A 23,796-nucleotide genomic window follows, 5' to 3' on the forward strand; every position below is an offset into this window, starting at 1 on the left:
CGAGGCTGCAGTCTGTTAAGATGTCTGTGGAGTTTTAGATCGAGCTAACAAGCTCCTGCACCACACAGCTCTGCTGAGATCCGTGGCCTCTTATTGCCCTTCCTGTGTCCTGACCCTTCTGGACTGGGCTGTTGTGGAAACAAAAAGAGCTGAACAGGGATGCCCTCAACCTGAGAGGTTTGATATGGAGGCAAACATATGGCTTTGGAGAGCCCTGGTGAAGTTGTGTGTGCAGATGCCACAGACCTCAGCACTGGGAGAGGGGTTGTCAGATCACATAAGACCCTGCCTTCCCTGCACCACGTCCTCCTTCCGCCTCTTTAGGATGTGGAATTGCAAGATCCTGGCAAGATCTGCTGGAAGACAGTGCCAGATTGTAGCTGAAAAAGGCAGAAATCTAGCCCATCGGATGCCCCTTGGCTGCTGCTAGGTTTGAATACTGTAAATTTTACTGAGCATCTGAATGCCACTGTCCTTTCCCGCCTAGCCATGCCTCCCTAGCTCACCCTGTCATGCCATGCTGCAGCACTTGCTTTTCCATCCTTCCAACACACTCCAGAAACATTGTGCAGCACGCTTGCGCTCACTACACATATTGGGAAAGATCTTCAGGAGTAATGATTTTATTAAATCTTTTAAGTCTTCTCTTCTCCCCCCCCCTCACCCTAAGGACAGAACTCTCCAAAGCAAGCATGGTTTCTCTGGGTAATGTCATCCTTGCACATTCATCTGTCTGAAGCAATTAGTGTGGCTTCCTTAGGGATTATTTTTCAAAGTGTTGACGTTTTTCCCCAGTTGGGTGTCAGGTGTGTACCTGTGGTGGTCATTTCTGACCAGCAGAAGTCTAACGAGAGGAGTGCCCTGCAGTTAATGAGGTGTTGGAAGACAGCACGACTATATTGGGCATTATGCTTTCCAGCTTTCCAGTTTAATTAGAAACCTGGATCTCCTGGTCATGCATTCATTCATTTTTTGACTTGAGTGACAACCCAGACTTTCACAAGGAATGTGACCACAATGTTTAAGTAAGGGGTTGATGGCACAGCTATCGCTCTGTCTTGCCCAGCTTTGTGTTTGTCATTGGAACATCGTCTGTAGCCTTCCCCAGGTGCTGGACCCGCCAGAGCAGCAGTGCCAGGAGCATTGGCGGTGGATGAGTCCTTCTCTCCTCCTTTCTTCTCCTGCAACTCGTTGGCTAAATCCAGGGTTTTGGCAGATATTCAGTCCTTACTGGACACTGCCAGATACTGGTTTAAATGTCAAACTTCTCAACTCTCATCCGCTGTGATTAAGCAATTACAAGTTCATAGCAGCACAGAAGGTAGAGATGGAGGCGCTCAACCTGCTGAGGGAACCATGTCCCTGCAGGTGTCGGATGCGGGCACACATGACGATGATGATACCCTTATCAGCTGAAGGGTTGCAGGGAGCCATGCATCCACTCCTCGCCCACCATTGGCCTGAACCACCTTTGCTTTACCTCACCATTCAGGTAACTAAAAGCTTGTGTGTGTTTTGTGGTGGCAGCAGAGCTTGATGAATTATTGCTTGTTCACCTTTTATAGTGTGATTGTGTAAGCTTGGTATGAATTACATTACATGTGCTTGAATGTGTGAAATAAGGCAACAGTGCAAAACAATGACAGGTGTTTGCCAGTTTAGGGATAACCAGCTAGCTTACCTGTGATATGGTGATATTGAAAAAAAACCCCAAAGTTATCCTACTGCTGTGCTTAATTTTATTTTTTTTGGGGGGGTGGAAGGGTGGGCAGGCGGGAAGGCACCTGTGCAGAGTAGATTTTTTGCAGGCATTGTGTACTTTTAATGAAAATGTTTTAGTTGTTATATACAGTAAAAAACGTGCCTTTTTGGTTGTTGGGAATTATAAGTGAAAACTAGAAGCTGATATTCATAGACCTTCAAGCATTCAGTGTGCACATAGTAAATACCTGCAAGATCATACATCTGATGACCCCATGGGCAGCTGTATGGAAATTTGGCTATGTAAAGGACAAGAAAAGTAGCTGGTATCCTGCAGCCCTCCAGGAGGAGCAGAAATCGCCTTTTGACTTGATTTCCATGCTGTTCCCCGAGGTGAGTAACAGCACCAAAGGGCTGTGGCAATGGGTAGGTGCAAGGAAGCTGCCAGGCACTGGCAGGGCTGGTGCCCGCAGGTCCCTGCACTGCTGGGTTCTGCAGCCACAGTGCTGCTGAAGCTGCTGCGTGCTCCTTCCCCACCATGGCTCTGCCATTCTCATACCAGCTCCCTCTTTGCCTGGGAGGACGATTCACCGGGACGATATCAGTGGTAGAGAAAAGATTTCAGAGCCAGAAAGTGCAAAAATTAGCAGAGCAATTCTAGAGTGTGGCTCGTTGCTGCTGCAGTAACATACAAGGCATAGTGCCTTTTATTCCTCCTTCCAAGTAGAGATGGTTTCATCTGAGGCTTGCCAGGAACAGGGAGTGCTTGTTGCCATGTCCCTGTCCTGGATGGCAGGAATGGAAAAAGTGAGCCGGGGAGCCCAGGTGGATGGAAGCCTGAGGCCATGGGAGCTGTGAAGGTGAACTCCAGAGCAAAGCCTGGGGGCTGTGCAAGAAACGTGGACTTTGGGCTCACACCAGTGGGCAAGAGGCTGGGCTGTGGCTCCCCCTCTGTGATGCAGGGCTGATGCCCCAGCTCACCAGCCTAAAGCAGGTTCCCTCCCCAAGAGCTCAGTGCATCAGCTGGTGGGGGCTGTCAGGTCATTTATCATTTATCATTTTTAAGTCAGGATGAGAGAACCGATAAACCTGCGGTGCTGGTTGTGGGGCAGATGACCATCCCTGGTTGTGTTTGCTCAGCACAAAGTGTGTCTCTGCAAACCCTCCCACAGGCACAGCAGTGAGGTGACACACACAGGGGAACGGATCCCAGCAGTACCCCAAGGGACAAGAAAAAATAGATTGCAGTATCTAATTGGCGGATGCTGCCGGCCTTGTCTCGGTCCCCAGAAGGTGCTGTGTGCATGCACACAAGGAGGCTGTGCATAGCCGTCAGAGCCCCAGCTTGGCCCCAGGTTGTGTAAACAGGAAAGTTGTTTGTGTTCTCTCTGCAGAAAGTTTGGTACAGAAACGTGAGCTCTGTTGTTCAGCTCTGAAGTACTCTGTGTAGCTCACCTCTGAGAGAAAAATTTCACTTTGCAAAGCTGGGGAGAGCAGCTGCTCTGATGCTCCTGCCAAATATATACTTCTGCAGTTTCCAAGGGTCTATTATACAAAAATGAAGGTAAAGGAAATTAGATTATCCATCTTTTCCAAACAGGAGTGCTTTTTACCACAGCCACCACTAGTTCAGCAACGTAATGTTTAACTACCTTGTTACACAGTGTACCTAAATGTCTTTTCCGCTCCCCGCCCCCCCCCCCCCCCCCCCCCCCGCGCTGAACAAGGAAAGTCAGGCCGGACAGGCGGGACTGTAGGAAGGGAAGCATTAGGAAGAGCATTTAGGAATCATTAGGTACAATGGCTCTGTGCCTGCCCCAGCCCAGCTTGTGGTCCAGGCTAAAGGAGAAGATAGTTCTCATTCCTCAGCCATGTGAACTGCAGCAAGTCCTGTTTTCCCTGGATTTCTGCTCTCCCCTGCCCTGAATTGCCAAATTGAGATTATTATTGTAGAAACAATAAGGAGTGCACAGGCTGTGGCCATCCATTCTTCCATGCAGTGGGAGCAGCATCATCCACTGTGGCACAGGGTCCCCCAGCTCCCTCTGAGGGATGTCCCTGCTCAGGTGCTGCCACTGGAGTGACTGGCTTTTGTGTCTCATCCTGGGGTGAAGCAGCACCGTGCTCCATTTTCACCCCCTGGAAAGATTTAGACTTTTTTACTTGAGTGCCTCTTAATTTCAGACCAAATATAGCCTGCGGCAATATTTCCTTTCAAACTTTATTGTTCTGCCACTGTACGTGCGTATTTTATTTACAGCCTGAAACCTCAGTCTGAAACTGAACAGAGAACTGAACCGAAGGGGAGTTTCGGCAGTGTTCCCCCTGCTGCGGGACAGGCTGCGCAGCGCTGCTGCAGCTCCAGCCTTGCATAAATGAAGGACTCCTGTGCTTCTACTTCCATGGCTGCTGAATCCGTCCTGTCGACCATGGTACCCCTGGCCATGTCTCCGCATACACCTCACCCGCAGCCACAGCTGGGCCATGACAAGTCACATGGATGCAACGGAGTTAAACCTATTCCCAATTTAATTTTTAATGCAGTATCACCAGAAAAGGTTAGTAAAAGGCTTTGGGCTACTCTACACATGAGGAAACTCACTGTATGGTAAAATGCTCTTGCCACTCAGGAAGAAGTGATTAGAGAAGCGCTGACTCAGCAAGGCTTTGCCCCAGCGGTGCCTGGGCTGATCTGTCACCCTGTGCAGCTCGTGCCTGGTCACTGTAAGTGTCTGCAAGTACCCGAGGTGGATGGGGGCAGACGAGCTGAACCAGGGTAGAGCCTGGCAGTGTGGTGCTCCCATGATGCTCTCACCTGGCAAGGAGAGGCTCCTGAGCTGCTCAGGAGATCTGCTTGTTTCCAGGAGAGGAGAAACCCAGCTTCATGGAGGGTTTGGGAGCCACCAAGGGGCCCCAGCGCCACTTTTAGAGCCCCATTTAGCCGGACACTGGGAATGTGGGTGGAAGCCCCTGGGAATGAGGTGCGATGCACTGCCACCATCATGCGGCCTGTTCCCTGCTGCACCATCACACCCTCAGCATCAGACCTGAGTCACTCCCACTCTGCCCCATCCTCACTGGGACAGCAGTGTCAAGGGGCTTTGGTGCCTAGCATTACTTACAAACAGGTTATAGAAGAGACATATTTACTTAATAAATAAATACAAATAACGTATGGCAGGTACTAGTATGAAATATAGCAATATTCATGTTGTAAGGGAGGCTAAGATGTCTAGAGCTTGGAGCTTTTGGCTGATGCTAGTTTAGCTTAACACACCGAGGACATTGGCAAGTATTTCATCAGGCTGGCACTTGATAACATGACTGATGGTGCAACCTGAAACTGCTTGAAAGGCATATTAGAAGCTACATGCTTAGATGGATGAATACGTTAATACAGAGTATCCAGGGAGGTTTTGCCTTAGAATGACTGGGGACAGTAAAAGCCTCCATTTTCTGGTAACAGGGTGTCCTTGGGGTGCCCTTGGCCACGTTTCTGGGTGCCTGCCTGGGACAGGTTTGTGTGTGTCCCTGGGAGCTGCAGAGCGGGCACGATATGACCAACAGCTGGCACAGGGCAGGGGGAGGAGGGATTGCTGATGGGCTTTGCAAGGGTGTCGGGGCTTTTCTCCTCATGGCTGCAAAGCCTTGTGCAGAGCAGAGGACCGACCTCTGTTTTGTCTATTTTTGGTAAAGCCATTACCTAAAGCTCGGAGCTCTAACATTTGGCGCTGTCATACTAGCAAAAAGGGAGGTGGGGTCGGGGGAAAGAAGGTGGCAGTGGTTGGGGTTTGGGGTTGTCTTTGAGCTTCTGGGATGGGGCTTATTCAGCCGAGATGGGCAGTGGGAGGAAAAGGATTGCCTTCTGGCCGTAGTGAGTCCGCGGCCCCAGCTTGCTGTTCCCATTCTTCTTCAGACCTACAAACCAGTTCTTATCCGCGTGCTTTTTGGAGACGTATGTGTTGTAATGGTTTTCTTCAATCCTCTCAAGGAACAGACATTCCTCACCCAGTAACTGCTGAAAGAGAGCCCCAGGTAGTGACAGTGAGATGGGGTGGTGCCATAGTGAGGAGGACATGTGTTCCTAATGCAGCAATCCCAGCTCGGGTGCTCTCTGGCTAGGATGCCATCCAGGCCCACCGCTGAGATCTTCGTGCCCCAGTACAATTCATATTTAAAGCGTGGAGGTAGATAACCTTCATCTAGTCCCCTGGACGACTACTGGAGTAGCTTTTCTGTGACCTGGGCATTTTGGCAGTAACCGAGCCCAGCCCCGTGCTCTGTAAGCTGGTCCTGGTGCTGGCTCCTGCTCTGGCACTAGGCTGTGTGATGGCAGCTGAGGGTTCAGAGCATGAGCACAGGGAACAAAACAGCTCTTTGATGAGGCTAAGCAGCCTGTGACCAAGCTTGTGTTGCACACTTTCCTATAAATGGGACTATTTTCAAAGACCCAGATTATTTTCGGTGACTCTGTGCCCTACAGTTCATGGGCACAGTGGGGTGAGCACAATCCCGCTCACACTGGCACGTTGTGGATGCTGCCACTGCCTCCAGCACAGGGTTTGGTGCAACCAGGATGCAGAGAAAAACATGAGGTCTTTGCTCAGTGGCTGTGGGTCATTGCCTGGGGCTGCTTCCTCTTGCAGCCCTACTAGCAGCTCTGAACTGCCTCGCAAAGCTATGGAGAGGTGGCAGGAGCCAGGCAGAGGTGTGGGCAAGGCGCTGCTGGGTTGGAAGAGCCGGGCTGGAGTTGCACCAGCCCTGCACCCTGCCAGGGACCCTGCCCTGGCCCCATTTACAGAGCTTGCAGCTGCTGAGGGGATAGCAAAGCAGCTGCTGCTCCAGATATGAAATACAATATTTGCCAAGTGTCAGATATGAAACACAGTATTTTTCAAGAGGCAGGGTGGTAAATGGTGTTATTTGGTTATTTATTTATTTTCCCCTAAAATAAAGCCAGATTAAGAGCAGCCATCCAGCTGCCAAAATAATAGACAGAGGCTAATTGTTGCTTGTGGTTTGCATTACTCAGAGCTATGAGATTTCTGCAAACCTCAAACCCTCTCCATGTCTGGTCCCACATAAACCTCTGACTTACCGAGCCATAAAGTAGCCCGTTGGTGTCCATCGCCAGGTACTGCCCAGACTGGGTGCTCTTTATATACACCTCTCCCACGCTTTCCGCACTTAGCTGGAGTTGAACTGAAAGTAAAAATAAAACAAGAACAACAAAAATGAAAGTAGGAAAAAGGAAAGAAAATAAAAAGAGGTTCTCAGAGATAATGTCCAAGGTGCTAGGAGAGTTAGCAGGGTATTTGTTCTGAAGCCTGGCTTACAAAGAGTGTATAGGAAACAGTACAGCATGTAATAGAAATGTCTCCTTATACCCTCTCCATCAAAGAAACCCCACAGCTGTGCTTTAGGAACCAAAGACCAATATTTGCATTGTTTTACATCAAAGGAAGGGCAGCCTTTTGGTTAAGATGCTGGAAGGGGACACAGGAGAGTGGGGGTTTAATTCTGGCTCTACTTTACAAATTTCTCATGTGGTTTTGACAAGACACTTAAGGGGTGACATATGAAGAAGTATTTCAAGAGTGGAAGTAGGGACAGGCAGACTTTAGAAGCCTGTGTTGCAAAACCCCGATCCAAAGCATCCCATCCAGTAGTGTGCCATGGCTGGCTTTATCCAGCATGTCATAGATGGATAGCAGAGAAACAGAAAGGGATGATCTTCATCCTAAAAAAAATACATCCTGTAGGTAGCCATGAGCCACATCCTACGTTGTTCTGGTTTGCGGCACTAATGTGAATTTGGTACTAAACCAAGACTGAGCCTGCCAGCACACAGGCTGGGGGGGGATGATGGGTTCGTGGTGATGCTGTGTCAGTTCATGCAGCCTGCCAGGCACCCACTTTCCGTCCCTGCTACTTATGCCAGACCTCAACTAGAAACTCTAGGGCAAAAGAGCTCCTTATTCATCTTGTGCTGCAGCTGCAGGCTGGCATGTCTGGGCCACCTCTGATCAGCAACCTGTACCTAACACAGCAGATTTAACCCTTCTATTTGCCTGGTAACTTTCCCCCCACCCTGTGCGTTCCTTTTTTTCTTTCTTTGCTAATTACAGGAGTCTCAGAAAATTATTAAAACTTGGCTCAGGTTCTTGTTCAATGTATTTATCAGGAAGAGGCCATTTGGTTGGAGAGCAGCTTTGGGATGACAGCTCTCTAGCCCAGTGTGCTCAGAGTGGACCCCATGCTGCTGTCATGGGTTGGCAGTTAAACTGAAGACTGAGCAACTATCGGCCCCACTGGCACGTGCGGAGGGCTGCAATTATAATTTGCGTGACTTGCAAAATCCAGCTCCTCCACATGATCATTCCCATCTCCCAGTGAGCTTTTTTTTCCTGAGCTTTTACTGTAGAGATCTATAACAAAAATATTTAGGCTGGTTTGAATGAAGTATGAATGGATGCCTCAGCTCCAGCTCTTTCCTTCCTCTTTAGATTTATTTTATTTTATCCTTATTTGGATGAAGTAGAAGGTAATATTACCTCTTGGTATGGCAGAAGCCCCAGTCCCAGTAAAATCTTTGCTGTAGTAGTTCACATTCTTCATTTTTTGGCTTTCCTGCTCAGTAAATGACGGTTAATTAGTAAATTGCGTGGGTGCAGATTTGCAGTAATATGCAGTCCTGTGCTTGCTTGGTTCAGGCTGGGAGCTGGCAGCTGGCAAACCCTGCTGTGGGAGAGCCCCCAGCCCGCCTTCATTCCCTGTGGTGCTGCAGCCCCAGGACATGGTCAAGAAGTCCAGCCAGGGAAAGAGGGGAACGAGCTAAAAATGATGATACTGTCCTAAAAACTGCCACCAAGAGAAGGGAGCAGGGGAACCTTCCAGCTGCCAATAGGAATGTTAAGGTCTCTGGCTGCAGAGGGAAGGAGAATGGTGGGTCTAGAGGAAAGAGCTCATGCACAGATTCTTGTGGTTTTTACAGCTCTGTGCAGATATCTCCTTCCATGATGTAGTGGGATGAAACAGAGAAGGCTGTTTGTGGAAATGAGCGTGGGCTTCACCCTTGAGGGTCTGCAATTTCCTGGTAAGTTTTCTTTTCATTTCATGGCGCAAACTCAAGATGCCCACAGACGGTAGCAAAGGACACAGTGAGGGGATCCTCACATAGGGCTAGGAGACAAGGTCTTGGAGCAAGTGACTTCTGTTCTCCTTAGTGACCCACCTTGATTCTGGGGCTGGCACCTGGCAAGGCGATTTAAGACAAAAACATGAATTCTTGATATTTGTCTGGTATAAAATGCATGTGGGCAGGGGCAGTTTGCAAAGCACCAATGCAGGCTCTAATGCAGCTGCGCATGCTGGCTTTCTGGTTGAGCTGTGGGTGCTCCTGTGCCTCATCCCTCCCAGGGGACCTCTCTCCGCTGTCACTCCTGGGTTTCCCATATGGATCTGGCTTGCTCCATGCTGGCTGATGCTTGCCCCATGGTATCCCATGGTGCCGTTCACGTGCCAGGGAGTGGTGCTGAGCAGCTCTGGCATTTTCCAGGTGCAGGGGCAGGACTGTGGGCAGCTGTTGGTGCTCAGAGGCAGGGTACCTTGCCAGTAGGGTTGTTCCACTGGCATGCAGCCCTTCCAGGAGTTTCCTCTGTAAATATTTGTACATCAGGATATCTAAGTTTACAAGATCATTTACAGGAGGTTCCTTTTTGGCAGAGATTTCCAAACAGATGGCCCCAGGCCAGCAGTGGCAAAGTGTGAGTGTGCTGGGGCACAGTGGGTGTCATGTGCAGGAATGCTACCTGCAGTTGCTGCCCGTGCACATGGTGTGGCTGCAGGGACCAGCAGCTGGAGGGGAAATGCGTGCTCCCAAGTGGTGGCTTACTTTGCTGGAGGGAAAAAGTCTGGACGGTGTGGCAGCATCCATGCTGTGAGATAATTGGCTCAAGGCTGGAGCACAGAGGCTTGGACACTTGTGTCCTTCATAGCATCCTGTGTCTCAGGAGATCCTGCCTTGCCACTGGCTCTGCAAACCTGTGCTGAGCTCCCCAGGAACATGGGCATCTGCATCCCCATTCTGACTCCAGCAAAATCTTAGCTCTGGCAAAATGCTGCACAGACTCTGGCTGAATTCATATAACCTCTCCAGCTGCTGGCCTGTGGGTCCTATGAGCCTGGTCCTGTCTTCTGCAGAGCCTTTAGGTGAGCATCCTTGTCTGCCTCTTGTAGGGGTTTGGGAAGGGTTACGTGCCTGATTTATTCCGGGCTGGAGGCTGCCTGCCCTGCACTGTGTTTGTCCAGCCTTTGTGAGCTCATCCTTGCCTGTCCCCTAGCACTACAGCGTGCTGTGCGAGTGGTGGGGAAACAGTGTTTATAAATAAAACTCTGCAATAAATTGCCTTTCATTAAAACAACAATAACAAGAAGAAAGGTTAGGTTTGGGGGAGAAAGCCACATGTACGCTTGTGGTTTAAAGAAAATAAAAGTGCTTTTCTTAGCACTTTGTAAGGCAGACTCGGCTCCTTCTAACCATATAGGAGCCTGGCAGGTCCCAGTTATATTCCAGTAAATGTTCAGGATATGGTGTGCCTGGAGGTTTCTGCCGGGAACTGAGAGCTCCAGCATGTAGTGGTGGGGAAGCACCCGGCCCCGCTGCCTGCAGAGCCCCGCAGGGACCTTTGCTGCACTGCTGGTTCAGCTCTCCTCAGGCATTGGTTTAAAAAAATTCCTCTCAGGAATTCTGGAAGTGCAAGAGCCCTAAAAGCTTAAAACTTCCCAACCGATTCCTTGGACTTTGTGTCTTTGTCCTTACACAGCCATTTTCTCTTTTATGAGTGTGGTTTGCGGGGGGTGTTGCTCTGTGCAGCTCCACCGGTCACTGCTGACAGCCTGGCCAAGCTCAGTGGGGAGAGGTGCCAAGGGCAAGGGTTTGCTTGGTGTCAGGGCCAGGTGTGCAGCCCTTGTCTGACAGCTTTGTGGGGTTTGGTTCAAAGAGAGCCTCAGCACCACTGTTGGCTCTGGTCATGTGAGTTGCTGGCAGGGAGAGAGCTCTTGATGCCTCTGGTGACATGGACAACTACCGAATAGGACAAACATGCACCTTTCCTTGCTGTACAGGATGATATTATTTATTTTTTATATTAAGGTTTGCCCTATGTCAGATAGTCTGCAGCACTTTATAGTGGCATTTACAAAAATGGCACTTCTTGGCGAGCAAGCCCCGTCAGCTTCCTAGGGTAAACTGATGCCAGTTACGGAGAAGGATCACGCTCCTAGAAAGTCAGTGGGATGTGCAAATGGTAGGACAAGTGTTGGCATCTGCGTGGGCAGTTCATCCCAGCAGCAGATCCCCAGTGTCCCACAGGCTGGAGCTGCTGGCATCTTCAACTGCAGGGAATGGAGACAAGCAAGAGGAGATTCCAGCCACAGATGGCCTGTTAAATCTCTGTGACACATGGATACGTGTAAGTTGTATTGAAGCATGCATTAAGCCATACTTGTTTTCAGAAAAAAAGTGAATGGTAACACGTCTGCATTTCTAAAGCCATGTCACAAAATAACTGTCTTTCAGCAGATTCTTGCCTCTGTTGGGCTTTTGTATCCTGCAGGAATTTAATTTGCTGCATAAGGGGAGAGGGAAGTTCCCCAGAGGCAAAGGGATACTGTGTGCAGAACAAACAGATAAAGTCCATTCTGCACGCAGAGGAATCTGGGCTCGACCTTCCGCTCTGGCTGACAACTTGATGTACAAAGCTGCACAGCCACTGTGCACAGCTGGGAAACACTGCATCAGCACAGCCCCGCTGTTGTGCTGAACCTTCTAACCCAGAGCGAATGCATAGGGTTAGAATCCATAGAATTGTGTGTGATAGCTGCATGTGTGTAGGATATGAGGCTGCCTTTCCTTTTTTTCCAGCTGCCAGCTTGCCGCATAAGCCAGCCATGCTGCTGTTATCACTGTGGTCCTGTGTATCTGCCTGCCTGCGATTATGTTGATGACCAGTTTCAGATTTAATATGCAAATAATGTGAAATAGCATACATAATGTGCCTCCCTGGGCTCCTGTGTACAGGCTATAGGTGTGTTTGGTGTGTGTGCTGACTCCTGGAAGGTGTGTTGCCACCAGCAGGAAAGAGAGCTTGGTACAGAGCCCAGTTTCCCCAGTTCCCCCCTTCTTGGCTGATAAAATCATAGGAGTGAGCAGGCATGCGAAGAAGCCCCGTCGGGTTTGCTTACTGTGCTGATCGCTTCGGTCCCTGGTCCCATCCACTTTGCCATCTGGCAGGATCCGTAGGAAGTGGCCCCCGTTGCTGCAGTATAGGAGTTTGGGTTTCTTGTAGTTCCCTGGGGGTAGGTTGAACTTTTCGGTCAGGGCGGTGAAAGTGGTGATTTCCCCCTCAGCCATCTCTCAGCCTCTCCCGGTGGCCAGGCTGCAAGAGATGTGGTGGCGTATGGCAGGGGCTGCAGCACCAAGTGCTTGGCACATGCTGCTTCTGCCAGGCTTTTAAAGGGAGGGGAGGGAGCCTGGGGGTCCCCAGCTGTACCCGGGCTGGCTGCTGGGCACGTGATTCACACCACGGCTGATGGCCCTGGCAGTGACACAGCTCGAAAGGTGGTGCACCTCCAGCGTGGGAGGTGCAGGGGGGGGTGTCTCCTCACTGGGTGTAGGTGGGTGGTAGGAACTCTGTCCTTTTAATTTTATCTAAAGTAAATTCTGTTTTCTTTCTGCTTGATGTACGTACTGAAATTATACGCTAAAAAAAAAGTTTGAAAAACACCCAGTGTCTGATTGAAACCCACAAGAGGCAGGAAGGGAGCCCAGGTTAATAACTCTCTCCAATATTATAACTTTCAAACATGATTATGACTAGGAATTGCAATACATACCGCATGCCAGATAGCAAATACTACTTTGTGTCTTTGGCACTCTGTATCTCACCTGGCCAAGGCACACACATGCTGAAGATCAGAATAAATGTTAGATATTGTGGGAGATGAGCAGGGAAGCAGGAGGCTTTCATTGCCTGGGCAGCAAGCAGGTGATTTACCCATATACTGATTAATGGTATATGGAAAAAAAGGAACTTTGAGCATAGATTATACCGCGTTTGTGCACCCTTGCATCTCCATAAAAGTGGTTAAAAGGGAAAGGCAAAGCTCTGGCTGATGCTAAAGGGTGTAACTGGGCCTGGGGCACTACCAGCTGCTCAGAAGCAACAAGCATCACCTTGTGAAAGTGCTCCTTCTTGCAGGGCTCCTCTGCTGTCCCGGGGGACTGGGGAAACGCACACAGATCACACTGAAACTCATTTTGCAAGACACCATTTGGGCACGATCCCTGTTTAATTAAGCAGACACCGTGCCAAAACCTGAAGGCGTCACCAGACCAGTAAGAGAAGGGTGCTGTGAATGTCGGAGGGTGAGAACTGCCATTGCAGCCGTGGCCGTGGAATCAGGAGGTGCCATGGCCAGGTACGGGTGTGGACCAGAGTCCCACGTGTATTCCAGGTATATTCAGATTTATCTGAGTGTTTCTAGCCTTGAAACTTAATTTAAAATCTCCCATGGATATTCTGTCTTTCATATACCAAGTTCTATAGTGCTTGTAGGGAAGGGGATTTATGAACAGAACAAGACAGGGCACAGCATAAATTAAATCTAGATACAGGAAATTACTTTAAATGTTTTGTATTCCCATAGCTATATTATGGAAAATATTATACCATCACTGTTTATATATATTTATAGGTTGTAAAAGTGTCTCTTTAGCACCAAATTGTGCTGCTGGTACACTGGGATGGAGCCAGTATCATACTGTGTGGGTTTGCTGTGGTACTTAAAAGAGCAACTTGGGAGATATTGAGGACTGCGACTCTCTGCAATACACACATGCATGTATACATGTAATTTCTAAACATTTGGCTGTAAACTCTCAAGTATTTAAATTTGCAAATGCAGCTGCATGGAGGGGAAGCTACTTCTTCAAGTGGATCCCAAAAGCCTGCAGAAGATGAGAATTTCTGCAAGCTGGATTGCTAAAATCTGAAACCTTGGAAATAGAGACTTCATCGCTGTTGCTGACAACACACCCAGCCATTGCAGCCAGCTTTGGTTAGTACAGAGACTTCATCCCTCACTCTCGGACATGTTCCTTCGGGATGTCTATCAGAACAGAGAGATTTCCTAGGAGAGGAAAGCATGACTGTAAAGAAGAAAAGTATTCCCTGCCATCCCAGGCCTCTGTTCCTTCTGGTAGCTGTTGGTTCACAACAGCTTCTCTTTCCTCCTGCCCATCAGCCTGGGTTTTGCTGCAAATAGAGGTATTAAATCTACAACAGCTGAATACAAAGTCAAAATGCAGGTACAAATTATTTTAAACTTTTCCCCGCTGCCCTCTCTCCAGAACTATTTTCATCTTAAGTCACGTTTGCTGGACCGACGCCTACCAAGTGTTATTTTACCAACCCAGCGCCTCCTCAGCTATATGTTGTTTTGCACTGAAGGCTGTTTTAGTTCTCATCTAGGTTCAAAACTTGTCCCTTGGCCAGTTCCTCACCATAATACCATGCACCTCCCCAAAGCTCGCTTTTGCTCTGGAGCTATTTGATAAGCCCAAAGTATCAACTTTTTCCCCAGAGAGTCAGACCAAGTTTTACAACCGCCTCTCTCGATGCCCTTGCCCCTGAATCTCACATAAGCCGCGTCCCTCTCAGCACTGGTGTGTTCAGACTGTGCCTGTTTGGAAGCTGCAAAGTTTCACAGATTCCTCCTTTGACACAGACTGGTTTTTGGGAAGTGCTTTCTGCAAGTGATAACGCGGGCTAGCCCCGGTATCCTGTGATGAGGTTGGTGAAGCAACCCACAAGAGCCAAGCAGCTTTATGGTGCCTGGTGGCTTTCCAAAGCAGGCAAGACACTAACTAAGTATAGCTTTGAAATCTTTTCTTGTGGTTGTTCAGTTTTCAATGCCAACTGTCTGCCAAGATTTCGCTGAACGAAAGCTTTCAAGTCATTCAACATGGTACACAAGGCTTTAGTGCTTTACTGAGCATTAATCAAGATCAGTGGCATTGTGTAATTCCCTGGAACTAAAGCTTTTCTTGAACCTTTATCTGAGGGTAAAAGGCACTTGGGAATCTCCTGGGTTGATGAGATGGAAGTGAGAAACAAATATCCCAAAGCCAAAAGCTCAGATCAGGGTCTTGGCAAACTGAAAGCTGCAGCCAGCACAAGTGAGGAGCAGGCTGGGATGCTGTCCTTGGTCACCTGAAGGTCTGTGCGTTCAAGGGCTTCTAGGGATACCTTTAAGAGAGCAGCTTGACTGGTGACGGCTTCTTCATTTTCATGTATTTCCTTTAAGGGTGTTTTGCTATTTTTAGGATTAATGCAGTGTTCACCAGCTGCCTTTGACTCCACAAGAGGAGCTGGATAAACACTATTTTCCACTCCAGTTGTCTCTCCTTGCCTAAATACTGTTGCTTTTCTCATACTTCTTTGACCGTGGAGTTGATACTTTATACACACCACCACTCATGGCCCTACTATTATACTTTTGGCAGGAACACATTAGGTTTTTATGGGAATTAAAAAGCATGACAGAGAGAACCTGAACCAAAGACAACATAAAGGGCCTTATTTCTTTCGGTAGAAGCCCAACAAAATTATTCAATAGCTCAAAGCAGAACAGAAAGCTATCTCCAAGATGCTAAGCTGAGAGGCACCACACTCCAGCAGTTATTTGGTGCCCTGTGAAGAAAGGAAAATATTCCAAGAGGTGGTTGCTCTAAGAGGGGGGGTGGCTGCTGCCAAGCAGTTGACGCTGCCAGTTGCACTAGGATGGTAAGTTGGAGCCCAAGTTGGAGAGTGTTTGTCCAAGTGTTTGTGTTCATGGCTCTCGTCTTTCCTCCTACTCCTGCATAACATGCTCACCCACTTCTTTGTGGGCTTCGCCGTGCTGTGTTGCCTAAGAAGAAACCACCACTGAGAATGACCATCACTGAGAGCTGGAGCCAGGGCCCCTGCTCCAGGGTAGCCCTAGCTCTATGTGCAGACACAGGGAGCTGAGGAACCTGCCAGCAGCCCACTGGCACTCAGCTCTTCCTCCTGGGCTGCGGGAGGAGAACCCCAAAAGATAAGAAATAGCTTTCTGAAGAATAAAAAGGACTTAAAAAGAGTTTTAAACCCAAATATTAATTTTAACCAGGTCCTGCTGAACTTTGGTGGGCTGGAGCACTGCAGCATGTTGCCCCTTGCAGCAGCGAGGAGAGACGAGCCCAGCACAGGACCAGAATAGCTGTGAAATTCTGAGAAGTTTGGGTTTGGTTCCAAACTTTATCACTGACTGCTACAGCAGCCAAACCAGTGGCTTTGATGTGAAATCCCAAACTCTGCAAGCATCTGAGTCTGAACATCGAGGACTGGTTACACTGCCAGGCAAACTCTGTGTGAGCTGCAAAATAACAGCTCGTGCTGGGGGCCGTGGAAAAAGGAGTGAGGGCCTTTCCCCTTCCATTTTAAAATCAATGCAGAATTCACTGGATAGTACTTTTCTCCCCTTTGCTTGTGGTGTTGATGAGAGTTTGGCAGCTTAGGGGGTTGCTAATGGTCCGAAATCTTTTTGCATGTCTAGATTGTCAGGTCACACTAGGACCAGGCTGTTTGTGGCTTCAAGAGTACTTTCATGGCTCTTCTGTGGCTCCTGTGGCACAAATTTAATGGCCAGCTAAGACTAACCTCCCATTGCTACCATTAGTGCCCCAGTTTTTTGGTAGCAGTCTCAGCAGAGAAGCCAAGTGGGGAAGAGCCATGCTGGGTTCCATGGGGCTCCCAGCAGAGCTGGCCACACTCCAGTCAGGTCCCTCTGCATGGGGACTGTTCCTGCAGTGATCCCTGCTCTCCAGGGAACTAACCCCATACCATTTCTGGCCACCCCTCTGTACACACGTAGTAGCTGGAGACCACCAGGATGGCAAACTGTTGCTTCTCAGCTGGGAGATGAGCATCTTCCACTACCAGTCATGCTCGTTAGTAACTTAATGAGCTGTCTGGTCAGAGACTGCAGAGGTTACCTGGACCAGTGCGGTGACAACTGTGAGTAGACAGAGTCCCTTACTGTGTTACTAAAGTTTCTCTGCCTGTTTTTCTTCCCTGTTCATCTCTCCAACACCTCCTCTCTGCTCCTTTTTCTTTAGACTCCTCTTGACTTACTTGAAGAGATCCATTTTCTTGAGATCAGTTGCAGGAATTTTGCATGTTCATGAAAGCACATTGCACCAGAGGCTGGTGGACCTCAGTGTGGTGTCCACAGCTGAGCACGCTGGATTGTCAGCACAACCTCTCCACAACCACTGATGCCCAAATGATGCTTCTGTCCCACAGGTGGGCCCTGCAACCATGACATGACCAGCTAAGGTGAGCCTATTTTTTTTTTTTTTCCTGAAGTATAAAATACCTAGCTATGACACGGAGGAAACCAGAATTATCTCACCTACTATGGGTTAAAATTCAGGTTGACTCAAATACATTAAAATTGTCCTTGGCTTTGGATGCAATTCTTTATATAGGATTGGAAAAAAATGTTCTGGATGGCCTCTGTTAAGCACCCCTTCAGAACAAGGTGGACGTGTTGATAAAAAGTGGAATTAATCACAACTATCACTTAGATGATGAGCTGAAGATCATACAGAAAACTCCAAACAGGTGAGAAGCCAGCTAGACCCAGGATTCTTAAGGTTTTGTCTGACATCAGTGTCTCCTGAATCAGCCTCTGGTGAATTCATTGGAAACACTCCAGTTGGTTTCACTTTGGAAAGTGTTGTTTTCTCCGTTAAAGCAGAAATCATGTTTCTTCCAGGGTGTGTGACTCAGCTGTGCTCAGACAGCACTGCCTCTTGATGTGCTCATTTCTTATTCCCCCTTTTGACTGCAGCCACCTGGAATGGGCAGGCGCTTCCCAGGCAGTTGAGACACTGCATACGGGAATGGAAAACAGAACAGGTAGAATATTTTTAAGGAATTCAGACTCTGGCTTTCCTCCAGGGGAAACAGCCTCAAGTTGTGCCAGGGGAGGTTTAGATGGATGTTAGGAACAATTTCTTCCCCAGAAGGGTTGTCCAACACTGGGACAGGTTAACCAGGGTTGTGGTGGAGTCACCATCCCTGGAGGGATTTAACAGACATGTAGATGTGGCACTAAGGGCCATAGTTTAGTGGTGGGCCTGGCAGTACTGGGTTAATAGTTGGACTCATATGATCTTAAAGGTCTTTCCCAACCTAAACAACGATTCTATGATTGCCTGTCCTGAGGGGTTCCTGAAGAACCCTTGCTTAGCGTGGTGGGCTGACAGGTACCACTTCAGGGCAACTGAGAACTACCTTAACATGCAGACTAAAAATCTCTTAGATAAACAGGGATTTTATTCATCGTAAATTTTAGTGATGCATTGCATGGGATGGATTTCCTCACCCAGGAATGGATTAGAGATCAGCAAGAGGTTTCCCCATGCACCGGTTGCTCCAGGAGCTGCAGCACAGTGAGTCTGGGATTATCGTCAGCATAGGCAGCCTGCAAGGGCTCTGCCTTCCCTTTGAAGGGCTGGCAGTGCAAGGCACGGCTCAAATTCTTTGGACTATGGATCCTCTTAGAAGGACTTAATAAATGATTAGGCAAAACATATGATAAGTATGTAATAAATCATTTTTTGTTAATCAGCAGAATGCATTGGCTTGTTTCTAGTCAGTGTTTATGGCAAGGTGATTTTATCTCTAGCAATATGATTAACTGCTTAATGAAAATATATTTATCAGTCAGGTTTTACCCCTTATAAGTGGAGTATGTGGTATAAAGTGTGACCAAGACTGTAGAAATTAATTTAACTAATGCCTGCTGTCATCATCTGCTCTCCACCAGAAAACACAGTCATTCTGGTTAGGTCACAATGGCTTTTTGTTAGCAAACCCTGCACCCCTCGCACCTCGGCAGACCCTGACGGATGCTGTGGCACTGCTGTGGTGCCGGCAAGGAGCTCTGCCCAGCCCAAGGCTGCCTCTGTACTGCACTGGAGGGACGTGAGTTCAGTCAGGCTGGATTTCGCCATTTTATGCCATCCTAGCCCTAATTTTTCTCCTGTCTCATCTTTCTGCACAGCAGAGAGGGGTGTGGGGATGTGTGCCCATCTCAGGGGAAGAGCCACATGGGTGAGGACCTCCCTGCATGAGGGCCTGCCAACAGCTGACTGTTTTGCTTCAAAGCCACGCGTGACTTCCATGAGGCTTTGAGGCTGGGACATCCTAGCCGCTTCATCAAGCTGGGACATCCAGTGCAACATCTCAGCAAACTGGTGGCATCCATGGGGAGATGGGAAAACAAAGTGATGATCCACTTTCTAATTATCTTCCAGCTTCTCCCACCTCCCCACCCACCTTTTGCAATCTGATGATTAACTTAATTACAGTTCCAGCTCAGGACTCAATCCAGCCTGAGAGCAGGAGCCTTGCCAGGAATGTCTTGCCCCATGTGTCCTTTGTGAGTCCAGACCAAGACCACAGACATGTACAGGAGTAACACTGGCTGCAGAAGCAAATCCCGTTGCCTCATGTAGGAGATCTAAGCGCCATGTCCCATTGCAAGCCAGATGCGTGGGACCTGCTTTACGGAAAGAACACATTGGACGGAGAATCGCAACAGCTCAGCCTCCAGCCAAGGATGGGGCAGAGGATGAACTGTACCCAGGGGACGAGGGGACACCTCTGGGCTTTGCAGCAGAGGCAATGCAATTGCTGGATTACTGGGAGGAGCGCAGGGGTGGCTGTGGCCCCACCGCCTGGTCCCTGGCTCCCTCCTTCCCCAGGCAGAGAGCTCACCTTTATTTTAAGACCTCATTCACAGTGTTTGCTGGTGAGGCCAGCCCGGCCAACGCAGGCGTATGCTTTCGCTGCAGAGCACTTGGCACTGGAGCTGCAGCTCTTCCCTGGGAACCAGGGTCTGAGCAAGGACCGTGGCTCCAGGGTTGGGCTGGCAGGGCCAAAGCTGTGGCCGTGACCATTGTGTCAGGTCTGGTGGGGGGTGACAGCCTGGGGTGCAGCTGCACCCAGTGTTTATCCCCTCATCCCAGGGGATTCACTGTGGGCACGTCTTGCTCTGCTGCCCCACTAGCACTGCAAGAAGTGTCCTAATCTCAAAAGGCAATTAGTGGAGTAACTCCAAGGGCTTCCCTTTCCCTCCAGGAGATAGTGTGCATTGCCAACCTTTTACAAACACCCTTTCCCCCTCTCAGGCTCACATTGTGACCAACATAAAGTATTGTCCCTTCTCCCTGCTTTGCTGCAGTGCTGCCTCCCAGCACCTCCCTCGTGCAGACTGAGATGCGCCGGCACATGGAACTGGCTGGGAGCAACCACTAACGTGTTACAAGTTGCACCGTCCTCATGGTCTCCTCTCTGGCACCCCAGAAGGATGGCTCTGGGCTGCTGAGGACCCAGGGACAATGCTGGGTGCAGGCACCTTGTTTTGGATATTTGCTACCAGCCAGCAGGTGGTTAGCTGCAGGGTGTGCACCTCTCCTCCATGGGTCTGCCTGTGCTTTGATTTCCAGGGGAAAAGCATCTGGAAGGAGTGGAAACCACAAGGGATGCTGTAAAAATGAATCAATTATGGCTGAAATGTTTTGTGATGGAAATCCTTCTGGGCTGGGGGCACTCGGCATGGCCATGGTGATGTAATCTTCTGCCTCGGCTCCTTGCTCAGCAGCCCCCAGGTGTGGAGGGGGTCCCTGCAGCGGGCACCCCATCTACACCCCGCTCAGTACCCACTGCCCAGTTCCTGGCAGGCAGGGAGGTTAAGCTGGGTGACACTTCACCTGGCTTGCAAATGTCACTGTCCCCCCTGCCACCCACCCCCAGTGTCTGTGCAGGACACTGGGCAAAATGTCAGACCACAAAGCGGGAGTGCCCAGGCTGTCTGGGCTCGCGCTGTAGGTGTGGCTCCTACCCGCAGCCACCAGCTCCTGCCCCATGTGCCCACAGATGGATGGACAGATGGATGACAGTGCCAGCCACCACCGATCCTGGCCACAGGCTGGCTTCTCATGGTTTTGTTTTCCTGTTCTGGTTATGGGTGCTTTTCTCCACCTCTCCTCCCTTCTCTCTGCCTCTTGGAGCATTTTGATATGGGAGATGCAAACGTGAAGCTGCTTGCAGTGGAGAGCTACTCTGTTTGCATGCTGGCTCTGCCTGGTGAAACCAGCGGCTGATGCCACATGACAGACTAGCCCCAAAATTTTATTCTGTGCAATAAAACTCTTATGCCCAGGGGCTGATCTGTTTCTCCTCTTTGCAGCATGTCCCATCTGAGCCCTCTGGTCCCACCCCAAGCAAAACCTCCTGCTGATGGTCCCATTTCAGGTACATGCCTGGTCACCCTCTCTCAGCCACAAGGCCATGCCAATCTCTCAGCACTCAGATGGGTCCGAAATCTCAGTATGCTGTTGCTAATAAGGCATGAAGCTCAAATTGGGACCTAAAAGTAGGAATTTTCACATGGTGTCAGATGCAACACTTCTTGCAGCTGGCCCTCTGAAGGGTGGCCAAGTTCAATCAAGGGTTGGCTCAAGCTTCAAAACTGGGATATGAGTTTGGGTTCAGACTTTATGCCATGTTGTTCCCCAAAGCAGAAGAGGATGTTGGAATTGAGGGTTTCATCTCTAGGCCAAGTGAAACCCCACATCCATCCTCATGGTTAACCATCAGTAGACATATCATCACACAGAAATCGAGCTTCCTCCAGCATAATCTCAGTCTTGGTTGTTCCAAGGAAAATCACTTGGGTTTTGGGTTTACCGTAAGCTCAGCAGTGATTTACTATGCTGAAAATGGGCAGGGAGTTAATTACATTCATTCTGAAATATTTGTATAAGGACTATATAGCTTGTCTTGTTAAGTTCTAAGAAAAACTGGCTGGAAGAATTCTGTTCTTAATTCTGCTGCTCAAGATCTTATTTTAAATTTAGTACCTAGTAGCTATGGATGCAAACTTCTGGTTTTTTTCTCTGAGCTGCCTGAGGAGACAGCTTGGGCTGTGTTTTCCTGTGCACACTGTTTCTCAGTAACTTAACAGTGTGACAAAAGCTTGAGATTGTAATTGCTATTACCAGGAAAATCGTCCAATAAATAATAATTTTCTTATCTGTGTAACTTTAGGGCTGGAGAAAATGCCTTCCCGTGTAAAACTGCAGCGCATAAGAGCATGCAAGGAGAGTTTCAAGTGTAAGACTGGAGCAAGAGAAGCTCAAAGCTGAATATTGGTAAGTGCAGATGAGCGGGTCAGCAAAAAACCCTGGAATAATTAGCGGTGGATAACTAGCCACTGGAGTAAGCTAGTGAGAGAAGCTGTGCATCTCCACCTCTTGCTGTCTGTAGAGCCAGATGGGTCACTTCTTTGTCTTCAGGCAAAAATTGGGAAGCTGTCAGTTCCAGGCAGCGGGTGACTCTGGAGGCCCACGGACACTGCTATTTGTCACCCTCATTTGCAGCCTAGAAAGGAGCATGAATCACATGCCGGGATGTGCCAGACCTTGGTAGAAGATACAGCCCTAATTCTGGTCCTCCCTGTCCCAGAAAGGGGCACGTGCATCCATAAAGAGGTGGGCACCAATTTGGTCCTTGCTGTGACACCTGTGAAGAAGGCAGTGTGACCGCAAGCTGCATGTCAGCAGGCAGGAGCAGGCAGCCGCTTCTGCACTGCTCCAAGGAAAACACTGCCCTGCCTCAGACACTGCTGCGGGTTTCCATAATGGTACTCTCAGGGGCAAGGGGGTATTTTTTGAAGGCTATTCTACCCTTTCTGACGTCCATAAACAACAACCAACCATAAAAAGCACATTGCAGCAGAGAAGTCTGCAGTTTTAACTACCTGATGAGACTCAGCTGCTGTAGCAGAGCACTGTCTGCAGAGGTGACACCCACGCTGTTTATTTCCAGCTCCTGAGTGGGCAGTCTAGAGACATGGGGATGTTTGTCGTGCCTGGTGTTTTCACAGCTGGTTTGGGGGAAATCTATGGGATCAGGCTGGCCCACAGGGATGCAGCTGAGGATGCTAGACACAATAGGAGCCAGAAAGATGCCCTGGATCATCTAATTGGAAAAAAAAGCCAAACTACATCAAAAAAATCTAGGATAAAAAAGGCAGCCTTGTGGTTCCCATGGGATGCGAGCATTGCCATCCGGGCTGTGCTGCAGTGGTGCCGGGACACGGGGCTGCTTTACAGGCTGGGAATAACCAGAGTGCCAGGAGCAGGCTGTAGTAATCTGCCTGCAGGGACTCTGCGTGTTGATGTTAATGTTTCACATGTTTATGGGGTGTCTCCTTCCCAGCACAGTTCATAAGACATTTGTCCTAGCTCAGCTGAATTTTTTAAAAATTATGTAAATGCACCCCTCTATGTGCAACTTTCCCCTTTGAAACCTGGCTGGTCTTAGGGCACAAGCATCCCCTATTCACAGAGCGACATGGGCAGGAAAGGGTTGATCCAAGCTGTGCTCACACAATAACATCCCCCCAAACGCCTGATGCTGCCAGCTGCCTGCCACAGGCAGCAGGAGCTGGTCAGTGAGCCCCGAGGTAAGCTCCGGCTCCGCACCCCAAAAGCAGCCACTTGCAGCAGCCTTGGGCATGCAGCCCCCAGCCTGGAGAGGGGCGAGGGATGCAGCTCAGGAGCAGGGACTGCACCGCACTGTGCCAGCTCCATGGCTTGGGGAAGAGCAGCTGCCATCCCTGCTTGCCCAGCTGGGGATGCCATAGCCAGAACCCTGATGGGTTTTTATCCGTTTCTTACTTGGGAGCCGCACATTCAGCCCCCACGCTGGGGTGCAGGGTCCCCAGGGAGTAAAAGAGCATCCCCTGACTGCCTGCACCACTCGCTGTGGTTCCTGCGGCAACCGCACAGAATTGTGTCCACATCGGGTTAGGTGTAAACTACAAAACCCCCATTTAGAGTTTGCCAGTTAGTAAACTCTTGCCATCAGTTGAAAGTTTTTTAGAACACCCCGCAGCAAAGGGAATATTAAGGAAGGGGAAGGGAGGGTGATTTAC

General features: G+C 49.3%; 2 protein-coding genes across 5 annotated transcripts in view; one reads left to right on the forward strand and one right to left on the reverse strand.

Annotated features, from left to right (window-relative positions):
- Positions 1–4,252: 4,252 nt before the first annotated feature.
- The window catches only part of FGF1 (fibroblast growth factor 1), a 31,527-nt gene continuing 11,983 nt past the window's right edge, over positions 4,253–23,796 (reverse strand). For 2 of the 4 annotated variants that reach the window (XM_037398572.1, XM_037398571.1), the window contains exons 2-4: positions 11,947–12,140; positions 6,800–6,903; positions 4,253–5,719 (exon numbers count right to left, since the gene is read on the reverse strand). In XM_037398572.1, coding sequence (XP_037254469.1) covers positions 5,525–5,719; positions 6,800–6,903; positions 11,947–12,115 — 468 coding nt within the window. In that variant the 5' untranslated portion in view covers positions 12,116–12,140 and the 3' untranslated portion in view covers positions 4,253–5,524. Of the gene's footprint in view, positions 5,720–6,799; positions 6,904–10,786; positions 11,156–11,946; positions 12,141–23,796 lie in introns of those variants that run through there. The other 2 variants (XM_037398573.1, XM_037398574.1) reach the window with 2 other exon arrangements.
- The window catches only part of ARHGAP26 (Rho GTPase activating protein 26), a 196,400-nt gene continuing 189,440 nt past the window's right edge, over positions 16,837–23,796 (forward strand). Inside the window, exons 1-3 of the mRNA XM_037398570.1 lie at positions 16,837–17,120; positions 21,046–21,110; positions 21,906–22,009. The gene's annotated coding sequence lies outside the window, so the exon portion shown is untranslated. The remainder of the gene's footprint in view (positions 17,121–21,045; positions 21,111–21,905; positions 22,010–23,796) is intronic.

This window comes from Falco rusticolus, chromosome 8, assembly GCF_015220075.1.
Source record: "Falco rusticolus isolate bFalRus1 chromosome 8, bFalRus1.pri, whole genome shotgun sequence".
Lineage (NCBI taxonomy): Eukaryota > Metazoa > Chordata > Aves > Falconiformes > Falconidae > Falco > Falco rusticolus.